The sequence below is a fragment of the Talpa occidentalis genome, unplaced genomic scaffold (assembly GCF_014898055.3).
Source record: "Talpa occidentalis isolate TD23 unplaced genomic scaffold, MPIMG_talOcc4v2.1 talOcc4.11, whole genome shotgun sequence".
Classification (NCBI taxonomy): Eukaryota; Metazoa; Chordata; class Mammalia; order Eulipotyphla; family Talpidae; genus Talpa; species Talpa occidentalis.
The window spans coordinates 61,115,094-61,132,303 of NW_023601104.1; the positions used below are offsets into that span (position 1 = coordinate 61,115,094).

At 42.6% G+C, this 17,210-nt stretch overlaps 1 protein-coding gene and 1 pseudogene across 2 annotated transcripts in view; one reads left to right on the top strand and one right to left on the bottom strand.

Moving 5' to 3' along the window:
- Positions 1-17,210, bottom strand: part of CDKL1 (cyclin dependent kinase like 1) — a 54,043-nt gene that overhangs the window by 29,406 nt on the left and 7,427 nt on the right. For both annotated transcript variants that reach the window (XM_054690296.1, XM_037503298.2), the window contains exon 3: positions 2,263-2,384. In XM_054690296.1, the coding sequence (XP_054546271.1) occupies positions 2,263-2,384 (122 nt within the window). The remainder of the gene's footprint in view (positions 1-2,262; positions 2,385-17,210) is intronic.
- Positions 3,665-16,432, top strand: LOC119239514 (L-lactate dehydrogenase A chain-like; annotated as a pseudogene).

The following is a 17,210-nucleotide window of genomic DNA, read 5'->3' on the forward strand; positions in this document are numbered from 1 at the left end:
TTGTACTTAACCACATGTATCTATTGGCTTCTTCTCCAACCCACCTCAGGATAAAACATTTTCTTTTTCTAAGAACACATATAACATATTTTAGCCAGTAGATTTTTTTAAACAATCTTCTTTCAAAACTCTATCCACACCTTGTTGTGTCTTTTTTCTTCTTCTCAAATTGTAAACCATAAAATAACTGACTCCCAATTGCCTTCCAGGCCCCACAAATCAGTGTTCCCAAGCAACTCAATCTAACATAATTAATCAAACTCCCTGCAACATCTCCCTAGTACCACCTAACTGAGGAACTTATACTAATAAGTTTAATTGAAGTGTCATTTGCAAGCTGTCAAAAGAACAAATGTCAACATACTAAATGTTTTCTCCCTTGAACACATAATTTCCCAGTATCAATGACTTCCTGAGGGGAGGTGTCTGTTCTCTTGGCTCTCTCGGGCTGTGTAAATGAACATGAAAAGCTTGTGCCATGGTCACTGACAAACCACGAGCCTTTTTAATCCCATTTGCCTGGAGGTCATGGTGGATCATATATAACCTCTACCACATGGCAGAGCAAGCCACTGCCCAAGACTTGAAAAAGCTTTGGGAGTGCCTCAGCCCCCAGCCACTGCAGTGTGAATGTAAGCTGGGAGGGGGCACATGCCCACAGTTCTGATCTACAGCACACTCTGCATATTGTCCCCCGGCAAGTTGGGATCCCAGGAACAGAGCAAAATAAGGAGAGGAGAGTATCTCCTTCTCTGTTCACCACCTCTTAAATCTCTTCATCTTTCAACTCAGAGGCTACCTCCTCCACAAAGTTTTTTTGATCAACTCACTTTGAATCATGGCTCCCAGGGTCATCTAATTATTCTACCCTCTCCCTTTGGCACAGTGATTGGCCCAGGGATAGTTGAATAACCCGAGTTCAACCACCCAGTCTTCCACTGGACTTAAGCTGCAGATGCTACCTTCTTCTAGAATTGCCTTTCTTCTAGAATGGCTATGTAGTTGATAAAAGTGGTCATGCGTTCTCCTTTCACATTTTTCCCCTCCCTAACTCTATCCCATGCCACATACACACCCTACAAAATCCATCATAGAAGAGAGGCTCATCTTCTAGGAAGAATGAGACCAACACATAGAAAAGAGTTTAGGAGGGAAGAGAACAGCCACTGCCTATGGTGTCCTGCTTTAAGACACCCATGGGGAGCGGGTGGGAACCAAAATTCAGCCTGCATTCTGCTCACTGTGGCAAAGGGCTATCTTCAACCTGAGGAAGCACCTCCCTTTCATTTCAAACATTCTTTGTTTGAACTTTCTACTCACCAAACTTTCTACTAATGTAAAAAATGGTATTGTGTAAGTGTAGTGGGGCAACCAGAAGCAGGGCAGGCGGGCGGGCAGGCGGGCAGGCCTCCTAGCCCCCGGCAAATCTGTCCCCTTTCTCTCTGGGCTCTTCCTCTTGTGACCGTTCTCCACCATCATCCTCTGCCGTAGCTGTACTGCATGATGTTGCCCTTATAGCCTCAGCCTGAGGATCAGGTGTGCCCACTCATGCATGCCCACACCATACTCCAGGTGTCTACCATCAGGTATGCGTGTCCTGGGCCCACACTCCCAAGCGCCTCCTGCATTAGTACAATCAAGGCCACAGGTCATAGCCACAGAGGCCCGCGGCGAGAAAGCCTGACCAATCTTCATTTACCCTACAGTCAGCTAGATAATGCAGGATAAAATCAGTAGAGCCTTGCGTCACCTCCCTCCCTCCCAAGTATGGCCTCCATTGCATTCCTTTTGCATCTACGTTTGCTTCAGTTGTGTTTGTCACTAGTAACCAAAAAATGTTTGACCAAAACAGCAGACCGGACGCCTAGATTGCTTTGGATCAAACACCACATTCATTTTAGCCTTAGACTTCCTGCTAGCCATTGTCTTTGGATTCTTCCTTTCAATCTTCAAGTCCTTATATTTCCCTTATATTACTAGAGTTAATTAATACCCCCCTGCTCTTTCTTAGAGGTTAAAATAGCTTCTACAAAGAGATAATGTACCAAAGAAATCAAATTCAACCTAATAATTCTGATGGTTTCGTTCCCAAAATCTTTGGTAATTCCTCTGCCCCCAACCCCAGTAACAGATGATGCCAGTCAGTCAAACAAGCAGTGGCTGTTTTTGCCTAATGCGAAAAAAGTTCATTGATAACTCTCCCTCACATATCATGGCGTTTCGTTTTGATTTTTGTGTGTGTGTGTTTGTGTGTGTACTTACCCTCTTTGGTATCTGTCCAGCTCATGAAGAACCGTGTGGTCACAATACTCAAATACCAGGTGAAGCTTCCGCTTCCTCCTGAAGACTTCGATAAGGTTGACCAGGTTGGGATGCTTGAGTTGCTGCAAACACAAAAAGTAAGGTACTAAATGTAAGGCGTGAAAGAAAGCTTTCTATAATTTCTATCCACTAAAAAGAAAGTTGTTTGTCCTTTAAGAAATTTCATATCTTGGGCCTCCCCGGTGGCGCAGCGGTTGAGCGCTGGGTTGCGAAGCTGCCCGCGGCCTCTGTGGTGCCGGTTCGATCCCCGGCTGCTCCCCGGCCACCGGAGGAGGGTCCCACATGGCGCGCAGACCTCTCCTGCCGCCCGCTGCTCCCCTCAGCAGTGTACTTCGGTCCTTCTGCCTGCTCTGCTCCCCGCTCTGGCTCTGGTGAATTCTCTCCCCCTCCCGCGCTTCTGACTGTACCCAGTGCATGTATAAACAAAACAAACAAACAAACCAGCAAAACAAATAAATAAAGCATGCCTCTATTAAAAATAAATAAATAAATAAATAAAGAAATTTCATATCTTAAAGGAGGCCGCAAGCAGTATTAACTTATTTCTCTTTACAAGCTGTTTGTTAGTAGCTTGTAAGTGAAACATGGTTATAACACAGATCGCTGGTGAGGGCAGAGAGAGGTAAGGAAAGGCTGGAGAAGAAGGGAGAATGAAAAGGGGCAGGGGTAGTTAATACGAACTCATCCTTTAAGGCTCAGATCAAATGTTCCTTTCCAAGAATGTCTCTCCTGATCTCCTCAGTGTCCCAATATGGGTCACGGCTCCCACGAGGGATTACTTAGTAATTACTGTCCAATTAATTGTTTAATGTCCTCTGCTGTCAATGGAGACATTCAAAAGTATATAAGAATCTTGACATCAGGATCTGTGGTCTCCTGATTATTCAGCATAACGTCATTGTACCCTCAGCACAATCTGGCACCTGATAAGCATTCTATAATGACTTGTGAGTGAATGAATACATCACGTTTCCTTGGTTGATGAAACAATTTAAAACAGAAATAAGAAAGACTCTCCAATTCAATGTGCCTAAATGTATGTATCCGCAGGGAAGGGGGGGTGAGGGGAGGGAGGGAGACATCTCTACTCTGGCAGAGCTAAACCTTGCACTTAGTGTCATGTCCACTTCTGTCCATAATCCTGCCAGAAACACTACAACTAGGTAAAGTAACTGCTGTGAAGAAAGTAAGAATGGTTAACTTCTTCATGACATAAAGGCCCCTGGGAAGTAGTGAAGAGAGCAAAATGGGGTACAGAAGCAGCCGCTGCCAACCCTGGAGCCCATGCAGCCACTAGTGCCTTCCTGAAGTGCGCTCCAGTACTTTAAGTTCCAATTCCAAGATGGCAACTCTCAAGGATCAGCTGATTCAGAATCTTCATAAGGAGGAATATTCCCTGCAGAATAAGACTACTGTTGTTGGAGTCGGTGCCATTGGCATGACCTGTGACACTGGTATCTTTTTTTAAAGACTTATTTATGCACATAAGAACTGGGGTGTAGGCCAGAGGTGCGGGAGGTGGGGGGATGAGAAGATTCACAAGAGACAGAGTAGGGGACAGAACAGGGACACTGACTGAAATACACTGTTGAGGGGAGCAGCGGGAGAAATAGGAGAGGTCGGCTGCACCATGTGGGTTAGCTGCCTGGCTGGCGAGGGATTGAACTCATGATGCAGAGGCTGCAGATTGCTTCAGAGTGCTGTGCTTAACCCCTTGTGCCACCAGGGAGGCCCCAACATTGGTATCTTAATGGAGGACTTGGCAGATAAATTTGTTCTTATTGATGTCATGGAAGACCACTGAAGGAAGAGATGATGGATCTTTAAGAATAAACCAAGTTTGCAACCTTTTCCTTAGGACATTCAGAATGACCTGTGGCAAAGACTATACTGTGTCTGCAAAATCCAAACTTATCATCACAGCTGGGACACGTCAATGAGAGGGAGAAAGCCATCTTAATTTAGTCCAGTATAACGTGAATACCTTTTAAATTCATCATTGGTAATGCTATAAAATACAGCCCAACCTGCAAGTGATTTGTTTCCAATCCAGTGGATATTTTGAGCTATGTGGCTTGGAAGAAAAGTAGCTTTCTCCAAAATTGTGTTATTGGAAGTGCCTGCAATCCAGATTCAGCCTGTTTCCTTTATCCAAAGGAGGACAGACCAGGAGCTCACCTATTACGCTGTCATGGTGGGTTCTGAGGGAGCATGGAGACTGAATGTGCTTGCATGGGTGGAGTTGCTGGTGTCCCCCTAAAATGCCTGGGTTAGGCACTGATGCAGATAACAGTGGGAAGCAGTGGTCGACAGTGCTCATGAGATGATCAAACTGAAAGCCATTGACCTATCATGGGGCAGATTTGGCAGATAATATAATGGAGAATCTTAGGTGGTACCACCCAATTTCCACCATGATGAAGGGTCTCTGTGGAATAAAATATGTCTTCCTTATTGTGTCTTACAGCTTGGGGCTGAATGGAATCTCAGATGTGGTGAAGGTGACTCACACCTGAGGAAGAGGCTCATCTGAGGAAGAGCACACATTCGTGCTGGGGAATCCAAAATGAGCTGTGGTTCTATTTATTTTTTTATTTAAAAAAATTTATTTTTTTATGTATACAAGAACTGGGGTGCAGGCCAGAGATGTGGGGGGGTAAGAGGATTCACCAGAGACAGAGTGGGGAACACAACAGGCAGACTGATTGAAATACACTGCTGAGGGGAGCAGCAGACGAGACAGGAGAGGTGTACTGCTCCATATCGGTTAACTCCCTGGCCAGGGATCAATGCAATGGCTGCGAATAGCTTCACAGTGCTGAAACTTATCCCCTTGCACCACCAGGGAGGCCCGTGCTGAGGTTTTAAAGGTTCTAATGCTGTCCCACTTCACTGTCTAGGTTACAACAGGATTTTAATTGGAGATTGTGTGTTGTTCTTTTATCTGAACTGTGACTAAAACAGTAATATTAAGATGACCTAAGAAAAACATCAATCTCCCCAAGGAGAAATACCAATGGTTCCTAAAACCCTATAGCTCTATCCTGGTGCTGGATGGTAGTCCTGAACTGGTTAGTGTAAAATAGTTCTATCACCTTGAGGCTGCACTGCTGATGTTGTACAGGCTACAGTTGCCCTTCAGACCAGATGTGTTTATTGTGTCATATAACTTCTGGTTCCGTCACTCAACATCCCTGATCCAATATTTTTTCTCCTATCAGTCGAATCCTGGAATCCAACCCATAAAGCTAGCATGGCCAGGCTGTGCATACCTGTTCTAAACAATCTTATTTTGTGTACTATATGTATCAGAATAGAGTGTGGCTGTAAAATGTAAAAAAGAAAAATCTACATATAAAAGCAATGGAACCAACTAAACCAGAGCCACGCCAACTAAAACACCAAATAAACACTGAATAGTGAAAAAAGAGAGAGTTAAAGAGGAAGCCTACAGGTTTCTTAAGGCCAAGTCTCAGAAGTGAGGCAAACTTACTTCTGCCTCATTCTAGTCATCAAAGCAAATTATAGGACTCCCCCAGATTCAGCTACAAAGAAAGCCAGGAAGAAACGCTCCCTGGGGAGGGTAGCCCGGCTGTCTATCCTTGCTGAGCTCAGCCCCCTACCTCTCCAGCCGTGATTTCAGCAGCCTGAGTGAACCCAGGCTAGAAGAGCAGAAGGAGCGCTCAGTCAGCCACAGAATTATGGGAAATAATGTCCTTCTTGTTCTTATCTACTAAGTTTGGGGGGATTTCCACCCCCTCGAAGCCCTCCTTCCCTCCTGGGGGAAGTTCTTAATGAGGCAATAGATAATCCTGCATTACAATCAACAGGAGAGCTTTTTAAGACTACAGATTCCCAGAGTCTCCCCAGTGGCTCAGCGGGTTGAGTGTAGCGCTGTGAAGCTGTCCGTAGCCTCTGCAGCTTGGGTTCGATTCCTGGCCAGCCAGGGAGATACCCACATGGCGCAGCAGACCTCTCCTGTCACCCACTGCTCCCCTCAGCAGTGCTTTCCGTCAAGTCTGTCTGCCTGTTCTGCTCCCTACTCTGTCTCTGGTGAATCCTCTCACCCTCCCGTGCCTCTGGCCTGTACCCCAGCTATTGTATAAATAAAAAATAAATCTTAAAAAAATATGCTTATTTAAAAAAAAAGACCACAGATTCCCAGGCCACAACCCCAGAGATTCTGACTTGGTCTTAGGCAGGAAACGTGCATCTGATTTTTTCTCAAATTTTCCAAGTGATTTAATATGTAACCAGAGGTATTAATCATAGACAAGCAACAACTTCATAAATGATGAAAAGTGAAAGGAGAAAAATTGAAATTCTTGCACTACATGCTGCAACATTCGTTTTAGGCAGTGAGAAGAGATGTGGCCAACAGGGAAACGCTGATGAAGACAATTATTTTCTCATTTTCTTTGTAAAAATCCTTCTATATCTTCAAGATGTGAGATTCTTGCTCCAGACATGACACTTGATGACACAAATATAAAACAGCCAAAGTACTCCAAATCCTATTAGTCACTATTGGGCCGTAGAACAGAGGGTACTTTAAGCTGTAAAACTCCCTGTTTATGTTACTGTACCTGGAAACTTTTTGCCTGAACTAACATTTTCCAGACAAAGTAGGATAGAACTCACTACCGTCTTAAACCAAAGCTCTGTGTTGGCTCAGATGTATCTGAAACAAAAGGCAAACAGGCTAAACAGAGCCTTTATGACCCAGTTAGTGGAAGGCCGAGATTTTCTTTCAGGTTGAAAAAAATCATTGCACTGGCCTGGACTTTAAGATTCTCTGGATTCTCCATGTTCTGTTTGGCCTCACTTACTTCTTACCATCTTCGAGGCAAAGTAAAAATATATCAATTCTACCAAAATAAATACCTTCTATGGATGCCACGCCTGGCATCTCCAACTTCTGTCCACACTGACAGTGACAGCCACTGGGCACTGCTGCCCCAGGATAAACCCAGAGGATCTCTCAGTCTGACCTCTGCCTACCGCTCCACTCTCATTTCCTACAACTTCTCCCAAACCCAATGCATTGCTCTGACTGCCTCTCACTACAGGACTTGTGCACCCAGCTCTTTCTGAAACACTCCTATCCTCCAGCTCCCATCCCTTTTGCTGAGACTCCTGGGCCCCACCCAACACACCTGGAGTGGAACCCAGCATGGCAGGTGAAGGCACTGTCACACATACCCACCGATTACAGTGGGACTGTAAATAAATTATAACACCCATCTTTCTGTTACTGTATACTTTTTGAAAACCTGGATTCTAATAACTGCAGGATATTCTATTCAAGTAACATGTACATTCTTTCCTATCTTTGGTTGTTATAAAGACTTGATACACAATTTACTAGCTGGTGGACATTAATTTTCCATCAGTTGGTTAACTTCCCTAGATCTCAGTTTTCCACGCATAAGAGTAGGAAGCTCAAGGGTTGCGGGAACAGCTTTATTACATGTAAAGCACATGATGGTGTCAGGTACATATTAACCCCTGCATGAAGGTTAACAGTTAAAATCGCTATTTGGGCTTAATTTAGGATTGTTTTCTCTATTTCATTCAACAATTGTTCATTTACTTTAATATGCATTTTCTCTATTTTATTCAATGACTGTTTATTTAACTTTATGTGTATAAGGCATTGTACTAGTCCTAAGGATAGAGTGACAAATAAAGCAAGTACTGTCTTTACCCTTGTGAAGCTTGGATCCTAGGAAGGCAGACAGATGTCGAACAGTTACAGATATGTAAGTGTTACAAAAAGCAAGTTAAAGGGTACCTGGTTTGAGGATTGTGGGTGGTCTAGGGAAGATGTCCTTGAGGAAATCAGCTGGGAAACACCTAAATCCTCAGAAATAGAGCTTTATGGTTTTATATAGAGACTGTGTTCCAAAAAGGCATGCAAACTTGTAGCAATTCGACGAGCACAGAGTACTTTTCTCCACACCATGGTGAACTTTGCAGCACACACAGATATTTAAGGTCCGATGGCCCCCTGTGAGAGTTTGCCACCAGCAATACAGGACAATGACATATGGTTTTTAAACCACCTGTCTCTTCCAGCCGTCTCCATGAGATAATTTGTATATCATTGCAAATGGCCAGTAACTTGTTTCTCAACCTATTTTCAATTTAGAAAAATCAATCACTAAGACTAAATTCTAATTCAGACTTGCATGCATCAATTAGACATGTTTTTAAATAAATTATTAACTCTCTATAAGTTGTCAGCATAGTGGGGTGACCTCGAAGTATTCCACAGCAGTAGGTGTCTGGAAGTCACTCACTGTGTTGGCTGCATTCGTTGATTCAACAAAGATGTACAGAACACCTGCCCTGTCTCAGGTGCCATTATAGGTCCTGGAGGCACGTTGGTGGATGGGACAGAGGACTCAGGCATTAAACAAAGAAGTATCAGAAAGAGCCTTCCATACACAAAAGATCAGGTTGCCTGAGAAAAACTGTTCCTGAAGAAGTGACATTGGGCTGAGACCTGGGGCATTAGAAAGTTCTGGCCAGACTACAGGCAGAGGTGGTGGTAAAAGGACGGCAGCTGCCACCAGAGACTGGCCCTCAGTCTGAAAGAAACCCAGGCCTCTTAAGGAACTAAAAGACATTGTGGCTTAGGGTTAAGCACCTGGAATTGAGGTCAATGAGGCAATCAGAAAGCAGGCCCTACTGGGTCTTGCAGGCCTTCTTAAGACAGCTATACTTTATCCTAAATACGATAGGAAGTTATAGGCGGAATTTTAGATGTGATGGAGTACCATTTGGGTGTTTAAGAGCTTTCTTTCTTTTTTTTTAATTTAATTATGTATTTATGCATTTAAGAACTGAGGTACAGGCCAGAGGTGTGTGGGGTGAGAGGATTCACCAGAGATAGAGTGGGGAGCAGAACAGGCAGATTGACTTGAAATACACTGCTGAGGGGAGCAGCGGGCAAGTCAGGAGAGTTCTGCTGTGCCATGTGGGTAGCTCCCTGGCCGGGGATGGAACTTGTGCAGCAGTGGCTGCAGACAGCTTTATAGGTTGCGTCTTAACCCCTCGCACCACCAGGGAGACCCTAAGAGCTTTCTATGGTGGTAAAAAACAGAACTTCATGGAGGAGATGCCTTATAGATGAATGGCTCATGAGGAACCTATTGATAACAGAGAAATGTCAGCAGCTAGGAGAGGGCAGAGGTGGGGGTGGGGGGAAGAAAGGCACTGTTTAGAGACATATTTTCTTATTAGAATCATTAGGATATGGTGATAGACTGGGAGAGAGGGGTGATAGAGAGCGCGGTGCCAAGGATGACCAAAGATTTATGCAGCAGCCAGAGAATGGTGCCATCACCAAAAGAAGGACATTTTTTAGGAAAACACTACTGGTTTGGGCAGATTAAGCTGGTGGAGACTCTGAAATACCAAAGTGGATTTGTTTGGTTGGCTGGTGTTTGAACTGAAGATAAAAGCAGGGGATCAGCAGGGGTGTGAGTGCAGCCCTAGATAAACACAACTGCCCGGAAGAGAGCGTGAGAAGGGAAGAGGCCCCAGGAACCCAGCACCCCCATGTGCGGTGGATGAGGTGGATGAGGAAGTGGAGAAGGAGAAAGGGAAGAAGGCCTCCCAACATGAGAAAGAAGACAGCAGAGCATGACGCCAAGGGTGGTCACAAGAGGAGGAAGTGGTCCATGGTAAGAGATGTACTGAAAAATCAAGTGAGAGAAAGCTGGCTCAAATGGGTCTGACGTGACTGGCGGCACTGTCAGTGTGGTGGTAAGCCAGGACCAGATCTTGTGGACGAAGCATCTCAAACTACCTCAGTCGTCTCTCTCTGTTGATTCTCCTGCCCTCAGGGCCAGAACTCAGAGGGACACCTCTGGACTTGAAACCAGTTTGCAATCGGCAGCCTGGAGTTTTTAGTCATAGCCCCCATATTGTGAACGCTTGCATTCACCAGGTGTGGTTGTTCTACTTCAGTCCTTCAATCCCGTAGGGACATATAGAGGCATTAGATGAGAAGAACCAAGCAACAGGATGGATATTTACACTTTAGTTACATGTCGTCTTATCAGAAAAGATGAAATTACCATATGTACAACAAAGCTGTAGTTCAGGGTTCATTTAATTATAACTCTAGTTACCAGTTCTTCAAAAACTCTGCAGAGCTGGCAACTCTGGACCTGCAGTCTCCATGACATCTGTGAGCCAGGGCTGAAAAGTAGCTGCTCCCTTTAGATAAGGCTTTTGTACTTTAGTTCACCTCAGTCCCTACCACTCCTGTCATCACTGACACCAAAGCCAAGTGGAAGTTGCCCTTTATCATCACTCTTGCATTAATTTTCTTATACTAGGGTTAAAAGCAAGTTATTTAATTTACCCATGTTTCTAAGTGGGGAAATATAAAAGCAATAGAAATGACTGCATATTTTAAGATAAATAAGGAAGAGTCTACTTATTTGTGGAAGTGACTCCTTTCTCCCACATCTGCCTGGCTCCTATAGGAACTGGCTTTGTGACCTCTGCTTTAAGAGGTCCTCAGTGATCACACGCTTCTAGATTAGCCAGTGTCCAGACAGTTACATCTGAGATCTCTTCTATCCCACCACTGCCAAGGATATTCTGGGCTATGTTCTTTGTGGGCAGTGGGGGAATATTTATCCTGTTTGTGTTTTAGAGGAAAATCAACAGACCATTTTCTCAGTGATGATGCCCTGTTTTTCTTTCAAAAACATTCTTCTCCCACAATTATGGTCAATAACTATAGAACAGAAATTAAAGTTTAGAGAAGGGGAGCTGTCCTAGTAAAAATGTTTTGTTTTTTTTTTACATGCTTTTTACAGTTTTGAACTTCATATTAGGTCTTCGTTACACAGACATCATTGTAGGACTCTTTTGTTAATTAACATTCATGTAGAATGGAGAAAAGTAATGACCCATCTTTATAGTAATTACTCTTGGGTATTTCTCAAGGACCTCCGTGTTATTATCCCCATATTATCGGCATATTATTACACTCTCAAGAGTCTGAGATAGAACAAGTTTAGAGCTTGTCCAAACTAAGGAGCAGCAGTATCCCATTTTACTTTTGATTCAGAAACAAAGGTGTACATTTTCCCTTAACCCCATTCAAGGACTTTGGGATGATAGGTGCTAAAAAAAAAGATACATTGAAGAATTCATATGAAGAGGGCCTCCCTGGTGGTGCAAGGAGTTAAGACGCAACCTATAAAGCTGTCCGCAGCTACTGCAGCAAGAGTTTAATCCCCCAGCTGGCCAGGGAGCAACCACATGGCACACAGATCTCTCCTGACTTGCCTGCTGCTCCCCTCAGCAGTGTACTTTGGTCCTTCTGCCTGTTCTGTTCCCCGCTCTGTCTCTGGTGAATCCTCTCACTCCCCCACACACACCTCTGGTCTGTACCCCAGCTCTTGTATGCATAAATAAATAAATCTTTAAAAAAAAGAATTAATATAAAGAAAGGTCTATTATTCTAAAAATAATATGTAGGTGTAATGCAATTCAAAGGAGATTCCAAAGGGTTATTTTTGGAAGGAGATAAAACAATGCTTAAGTTCAGAAGTATAACTCTCTTAAAATTACCCAGGGGTAACTTGTTTTACCAAATGGAAAACTTTCAGTAAAGCATCCATAATCATCAACATTATCATTGTCATCACGATTATTATCAGTAGAGCAAGAGGATATTGACAAAGACATGAAAAGCAGAAGCAGTATGGAGTCTAGAATTACCTCTAGGTAGTTAAGGGACAGGATCTGAACTGCACTGATACCTGAGGACCCGAAATGCTATCATGGCCCCAAGTTAGAGTAATACCTCACAGTGGGCCTTGAGGTTATTTCCATCACTCCCAGGTACATAAATAAGATGGTTACACTTGGCAGTTGACAAACCCTAACATTTGTTTCATGACCTGTGTAGAAAGAGCTAATATGGCAGAAAGGGGCAAATAGTAGTCCATGAATTTATGCAAACACACACACACACACACACACACACACACCCACCACCACCCTGGCCAAATAATAAATCAGAAGCAAGACCACATTCTAGGAGTAAATTGCTGAGATAAGCACCACCATCAAAGACTTAAAAGATGTGGGGATAGTTGTCCCCATCACAGCTCCACTCAATTCACCTAGTAGACTGCTATAAACTTAAGTCAAATCATAATTCCAACCACAGCTTCAGGGCCAGATGTGACATCTCTCCTGGAACAAGAATACACTAGCATGAAACTGGACATGAAATTATTGATCTGATTACTGTATTCTTTCTAATCGGGATTCCTGTCAAGACCCAGCACAGGCTAAGGATGTGCACAGGGGATGCCTTATTGACTAATAAAATATTTGAAAAGTACCAGGAAATAAGTAATAGCATAGGTCTGATGGATATTAAAATTAAGAGATGTAGCCAAAAATGAATATAGCACCATGCTGATAGTTACAAAGCAAATTGTTTGTTTTGAATGTATGGACGATAGCATTAGTTGGTTTGGAAACTCTCATCTTTCATTATTATAAGCAAAAGAAAAATGGAGTTCAAAAATTTGATCCAGCCTATTTTATCCAACAGCATTTTCACGAGAGCACTTTTCACGTTAATAAATGATAAAGAAGGTTAATAACAAGCTAGAAAATGTGCTTGCTGAAAGCAAATCTGTGGCCTAAAATAGCAATCTTGCCAAATAAAAAGGTGAATTAAAACATTAAAAAATAGTAAGTGAAAGATACAAGCTTGGTGCATTAAAATTTTTTCCTTTCCATATGAAAAGTACCACTATCTAGCGTAGTTTGACTGTTTCATAGCAACTATATAAGTTGCCTACCTACACATTTTATTTGCTGGAAATAAAAATAATTTCATTGTCCAAAACAATAGTACAATAGCATTTTTGAATCAAAGCACATTATAAAGTCATTTATTCTGTTTCCTCCTGCTCTGATAATTTTATTTTCTAGAGTCTTAGGTGCTAGGCAAGTTATATGTAGGAGTACTTAGGGCTCTTCAGCTGGTGGTATGTACTTTATCTCCTTACAAACTTGGTATCTTTAAGAAGCTAACCAGCCACTTTGTTGGTTTCTGATTCTTTTGTCCTTGAAGTATTTGCCAGGCAGTTTTATAACTTAGGCGTTCACTACATAGCAGGAATATAATCTTTCTAGATAAACACATTGTAAACTAAGCCAAAAAAAAAGTCTAATAAACAAACAAAACAGTGTGTTACTATTTGCATTTAGTATGTTATCTTGTAAAATAAATTAAACAGGTCTCCACTTGTTGAACAAATAGGGAAAGAGGATGACAAGAGGATTTGTTTGGTTTCTGTCATTGTGGGCAATGAAAACCCTGCTTTGTCTTCTGGGACATCGACAACCAGTTTCTATAAACTCCCAGCATTTATCTATATGCTATGATGAACATCAAGGGGCCAGATCTGCCAGTCTCTAAATGATTATATCTGCATATAGTGACAGCAAGATAATCCAAAAGCCCAAACTGGCCTAGGGGCCAAACATTGACACAAATGTGTTTTGTCTGGCCTGAAAGGAGTTTTAAAATATTTTAGTGGGTGCTTTGGTGGTGGGCATGGGTGGGCTATAGGGTAGATCCTATAGCTCTAAAACATGAATAATGATGTAAACCAAAGTTACCTCAAAGTAAATAATTGATTTTAATTATCTGTTAACATTTTAAAGTCAAATTCACTCTTGGGCCTCCCTGTTAGTGCAAGGGATTAAGTCTCAGCACTATGAAGCTATCCACAGCCACTGCAGCAAGAGTTTGATCCCAACCAGGGAGCTAGCCCAACGGAGCTCACCCACTTGGTGCAGCAGACCCTCTCCTGCCTTGCCCACTGCTCCCCTCAGCAGTGTATTTCAGTAAGTCCTCCCATTCTGCTCCCTGCTCTGTCTCTGGTGAATCTTCTCACCCCCTGCACCTCTGGCTTATGCCCCAGCTTTTGTATACATAAATAAATAAATCTTTAAAAAAAAAATCATTCTTACTAAAAGGAACCAGAGCTCCTTGGAGCTTGCAGAGCTGGGCAGGAGGCACCTGGGCTCTTGTCATGCCCACTATGAAGGGGCACTCAAGGAATGACAAGGCATTTGTCAGGACCAAGTTGCTGGATTCAAGGAGCCACATGTGGCCAAACACTTGACAAATTGAGGCACAAGAAGAATAATGACAGTGATGGCATGTAACATAATGAATTAAAAAAATCCAGGAATTCACACTAATAGCAAAAAGCATGCTTATGAGGTAGGAAGTTTGAAGGAGAGTTCTTTTTTTTTTTTTTTAACAGAACAAGCATAACAAATGAATATGGAAAGAACTGTTCAAAATCACCGTTTTATAACAACAAAATATAATTGATCCTGCAAGGATATCAGAGAACAAGGCAGTCATAAGCTATGACCCACAGATTATTTATTAGTTGTTAAGGGGGAGATATTTCTTTAGAATTAGGAAATACAGCATCCTAACCAAGATATCACAACTGAGAGCACCAATTATGGGAAAACTGACATCATGTACTTCCTGATGAGAATAAATGTGAGGGACACAGCACCACCATGGTATGTACTTGCTGAAAATATTTATTCTGCATAAAACCATGTGGAAACAGCTAGATATTTTATATTGAGGCACATTCTGTAAAAAAAGGGACCAGCACTCTTGAATTCCTTGAGATGTCATGAAAATCATGTTGTGGTTCCACAGAAGAATGTCTTTGTTCATGATGCATGCTTAGGGAAATGATTCAGTCAACAAAGAATGTGCATGTGTGTGTGTGCACGTGAGTGTGTACATGTATGAAGGAGGGAATGAAGCCGAATTCTAACAAGTGATTAATGCATCCAGTTAAGGGTCTGCAAGCATTCATTATATTATTTTTCCACTTTTATATATTTTGAAATTGTCTTCAACACAAAAAGTTTTGGGGGAATGCTAGCAGATTTTACATAAAATTCTGATTTCTGGCTTAAAAAAACAAGAAAACTGAAATTCCATCACTTGGGGCTTGCAATCTGTGGAACTGAGCAGCCACTTCCCACTGTACATGAGACAGAGTCTCCCCCTCCCTTCTTGTCTACATTCAGCCTGTTTCACTCATTTACATTCACATTATTGTGCCATTGGGGTGACCCCCACAGACCTTTGAGTTTGTGATCTCATAGAAACCATAACAGAGAATGCTAACATACCTAAAATAATTTATACAAATGTGTTACTAATCTGTTTCAATAAACCAATTAAACAATTTGAAGAGACGGTACCTAGAAAAGCCACCAATCAGCAACAGCAGAACTAAATTCTTAAAGACATCACAGGATTTCCCATTGAGTTATTCATTGAGTTGGGAATATCACTCAATTAACACTGGGAAAATATTCCTTCAACTAATATGGGGGAAGCAGAAGCCTCTATAAATCATGAGATCTCTAGATTTGAATGCTGGCAGGGGATTTATTTGGTGCTCTGGTAGCACTTAGTGAGATGGGACCCCAGACAGGAGCACAGGCGGTTAAGAACTGAATAAATACTTTGGACAGCAGGAAAGCTGAACAGTCACACCTTCCCAGCCCAGAACCATGCCAGGATGCTAACCTTTCCAGGAGTATTTCTGGTCTGATATTTTAAAGCAGTGAACTCCTTAGGGGAGACCCTGTGAGTACTTCACCTCTAGTGTCCTGTTGGCACGAAAAGCCAAGTATAAAAGCCCCTTCCCGCCCTCCCAACTATGCATTTCTCATTCCTACCCCACTGTTGTTTCTGATGCTCCACTCTCCTGCCCTTGTATCCTTAAGGCTGTTTGACAGCTGTTAGATGTTTAGCCCAACGGGACTCTGCTCCCATCAGCAAAATCAGCGAAGCAATGCCAGAGACATAAATCATGGAGATAAGGTGGGCCCAGTGCCAGGTGGCATTAGAGCTTGCCCAAGGTCACCCAGCAACTTTGAGCTGGCTCAGAAACTGGAATTCCTAACTGTGGCTCCTGTGCCCGTGCAGCCACAGCTCCTCGGGAAGGTTATGGAAAGTGAGGAGACAGTAGGCAAAAGGGATGCTCTGAACATTCTGTAGGTTACTGCTATTCACGATTATTAAAGGCAAATGACAGCATGTTTATGGCACATAGTAGACACTCAACATCCTCACCTCCTCACACTCATGGCCCTTTCTTCTCAAATTTGTCCTCCAAAGAGTCTTTTTACACATTTTTTCCTAATCACCTTCCAATGACATTTTAACATTGCAAGCACACTCCCTGTATATCTGTCTATGTACCATATGTACATCTATATAATAAAAAAAATTGACTTTTTGCTTACTCCCAGAACCAAATTTCATCCTCGGCGGGGAGGGGGTGAGGGGGTCAGGTGACAGCTATTCTTATTAAGGATAGGTATAATAAAGTTTTAAATGGACATATTCCTCCATGCTTATCTTCATCTTTGTTGGTAGTCATATCTACCTTCTAGAATAATCTACAAGGTTATGGAATAAAAAGATGGAAAGAGCAACTATTCAGGCTTCAGCCATGAGTGTCACAGCCAGAGCCCTGCTGGAGCAGGTCAGGATAAATTCTGAGAACTAGTCATTGGGAAACTTCAGGGTGTGGTGTTTGGAGTAACGTGATGGTTCTGATGTGTGGGAGCAGCAGGGCATGGACTTGGGGACACAGAGAACTGTGTGTGCATTCAGCTTACTAACTAGGAGACCATGGCAAATCATTAACCGTCTTGAATCCATTTGTAAAATGGGATATCAACACCTACCTTTTAAAGTTGCTGTAAGTGTAATCTGTTTATTCTTCATAACTATACATGCACTTGCTCAAATCTACTGGGCCACCACATAG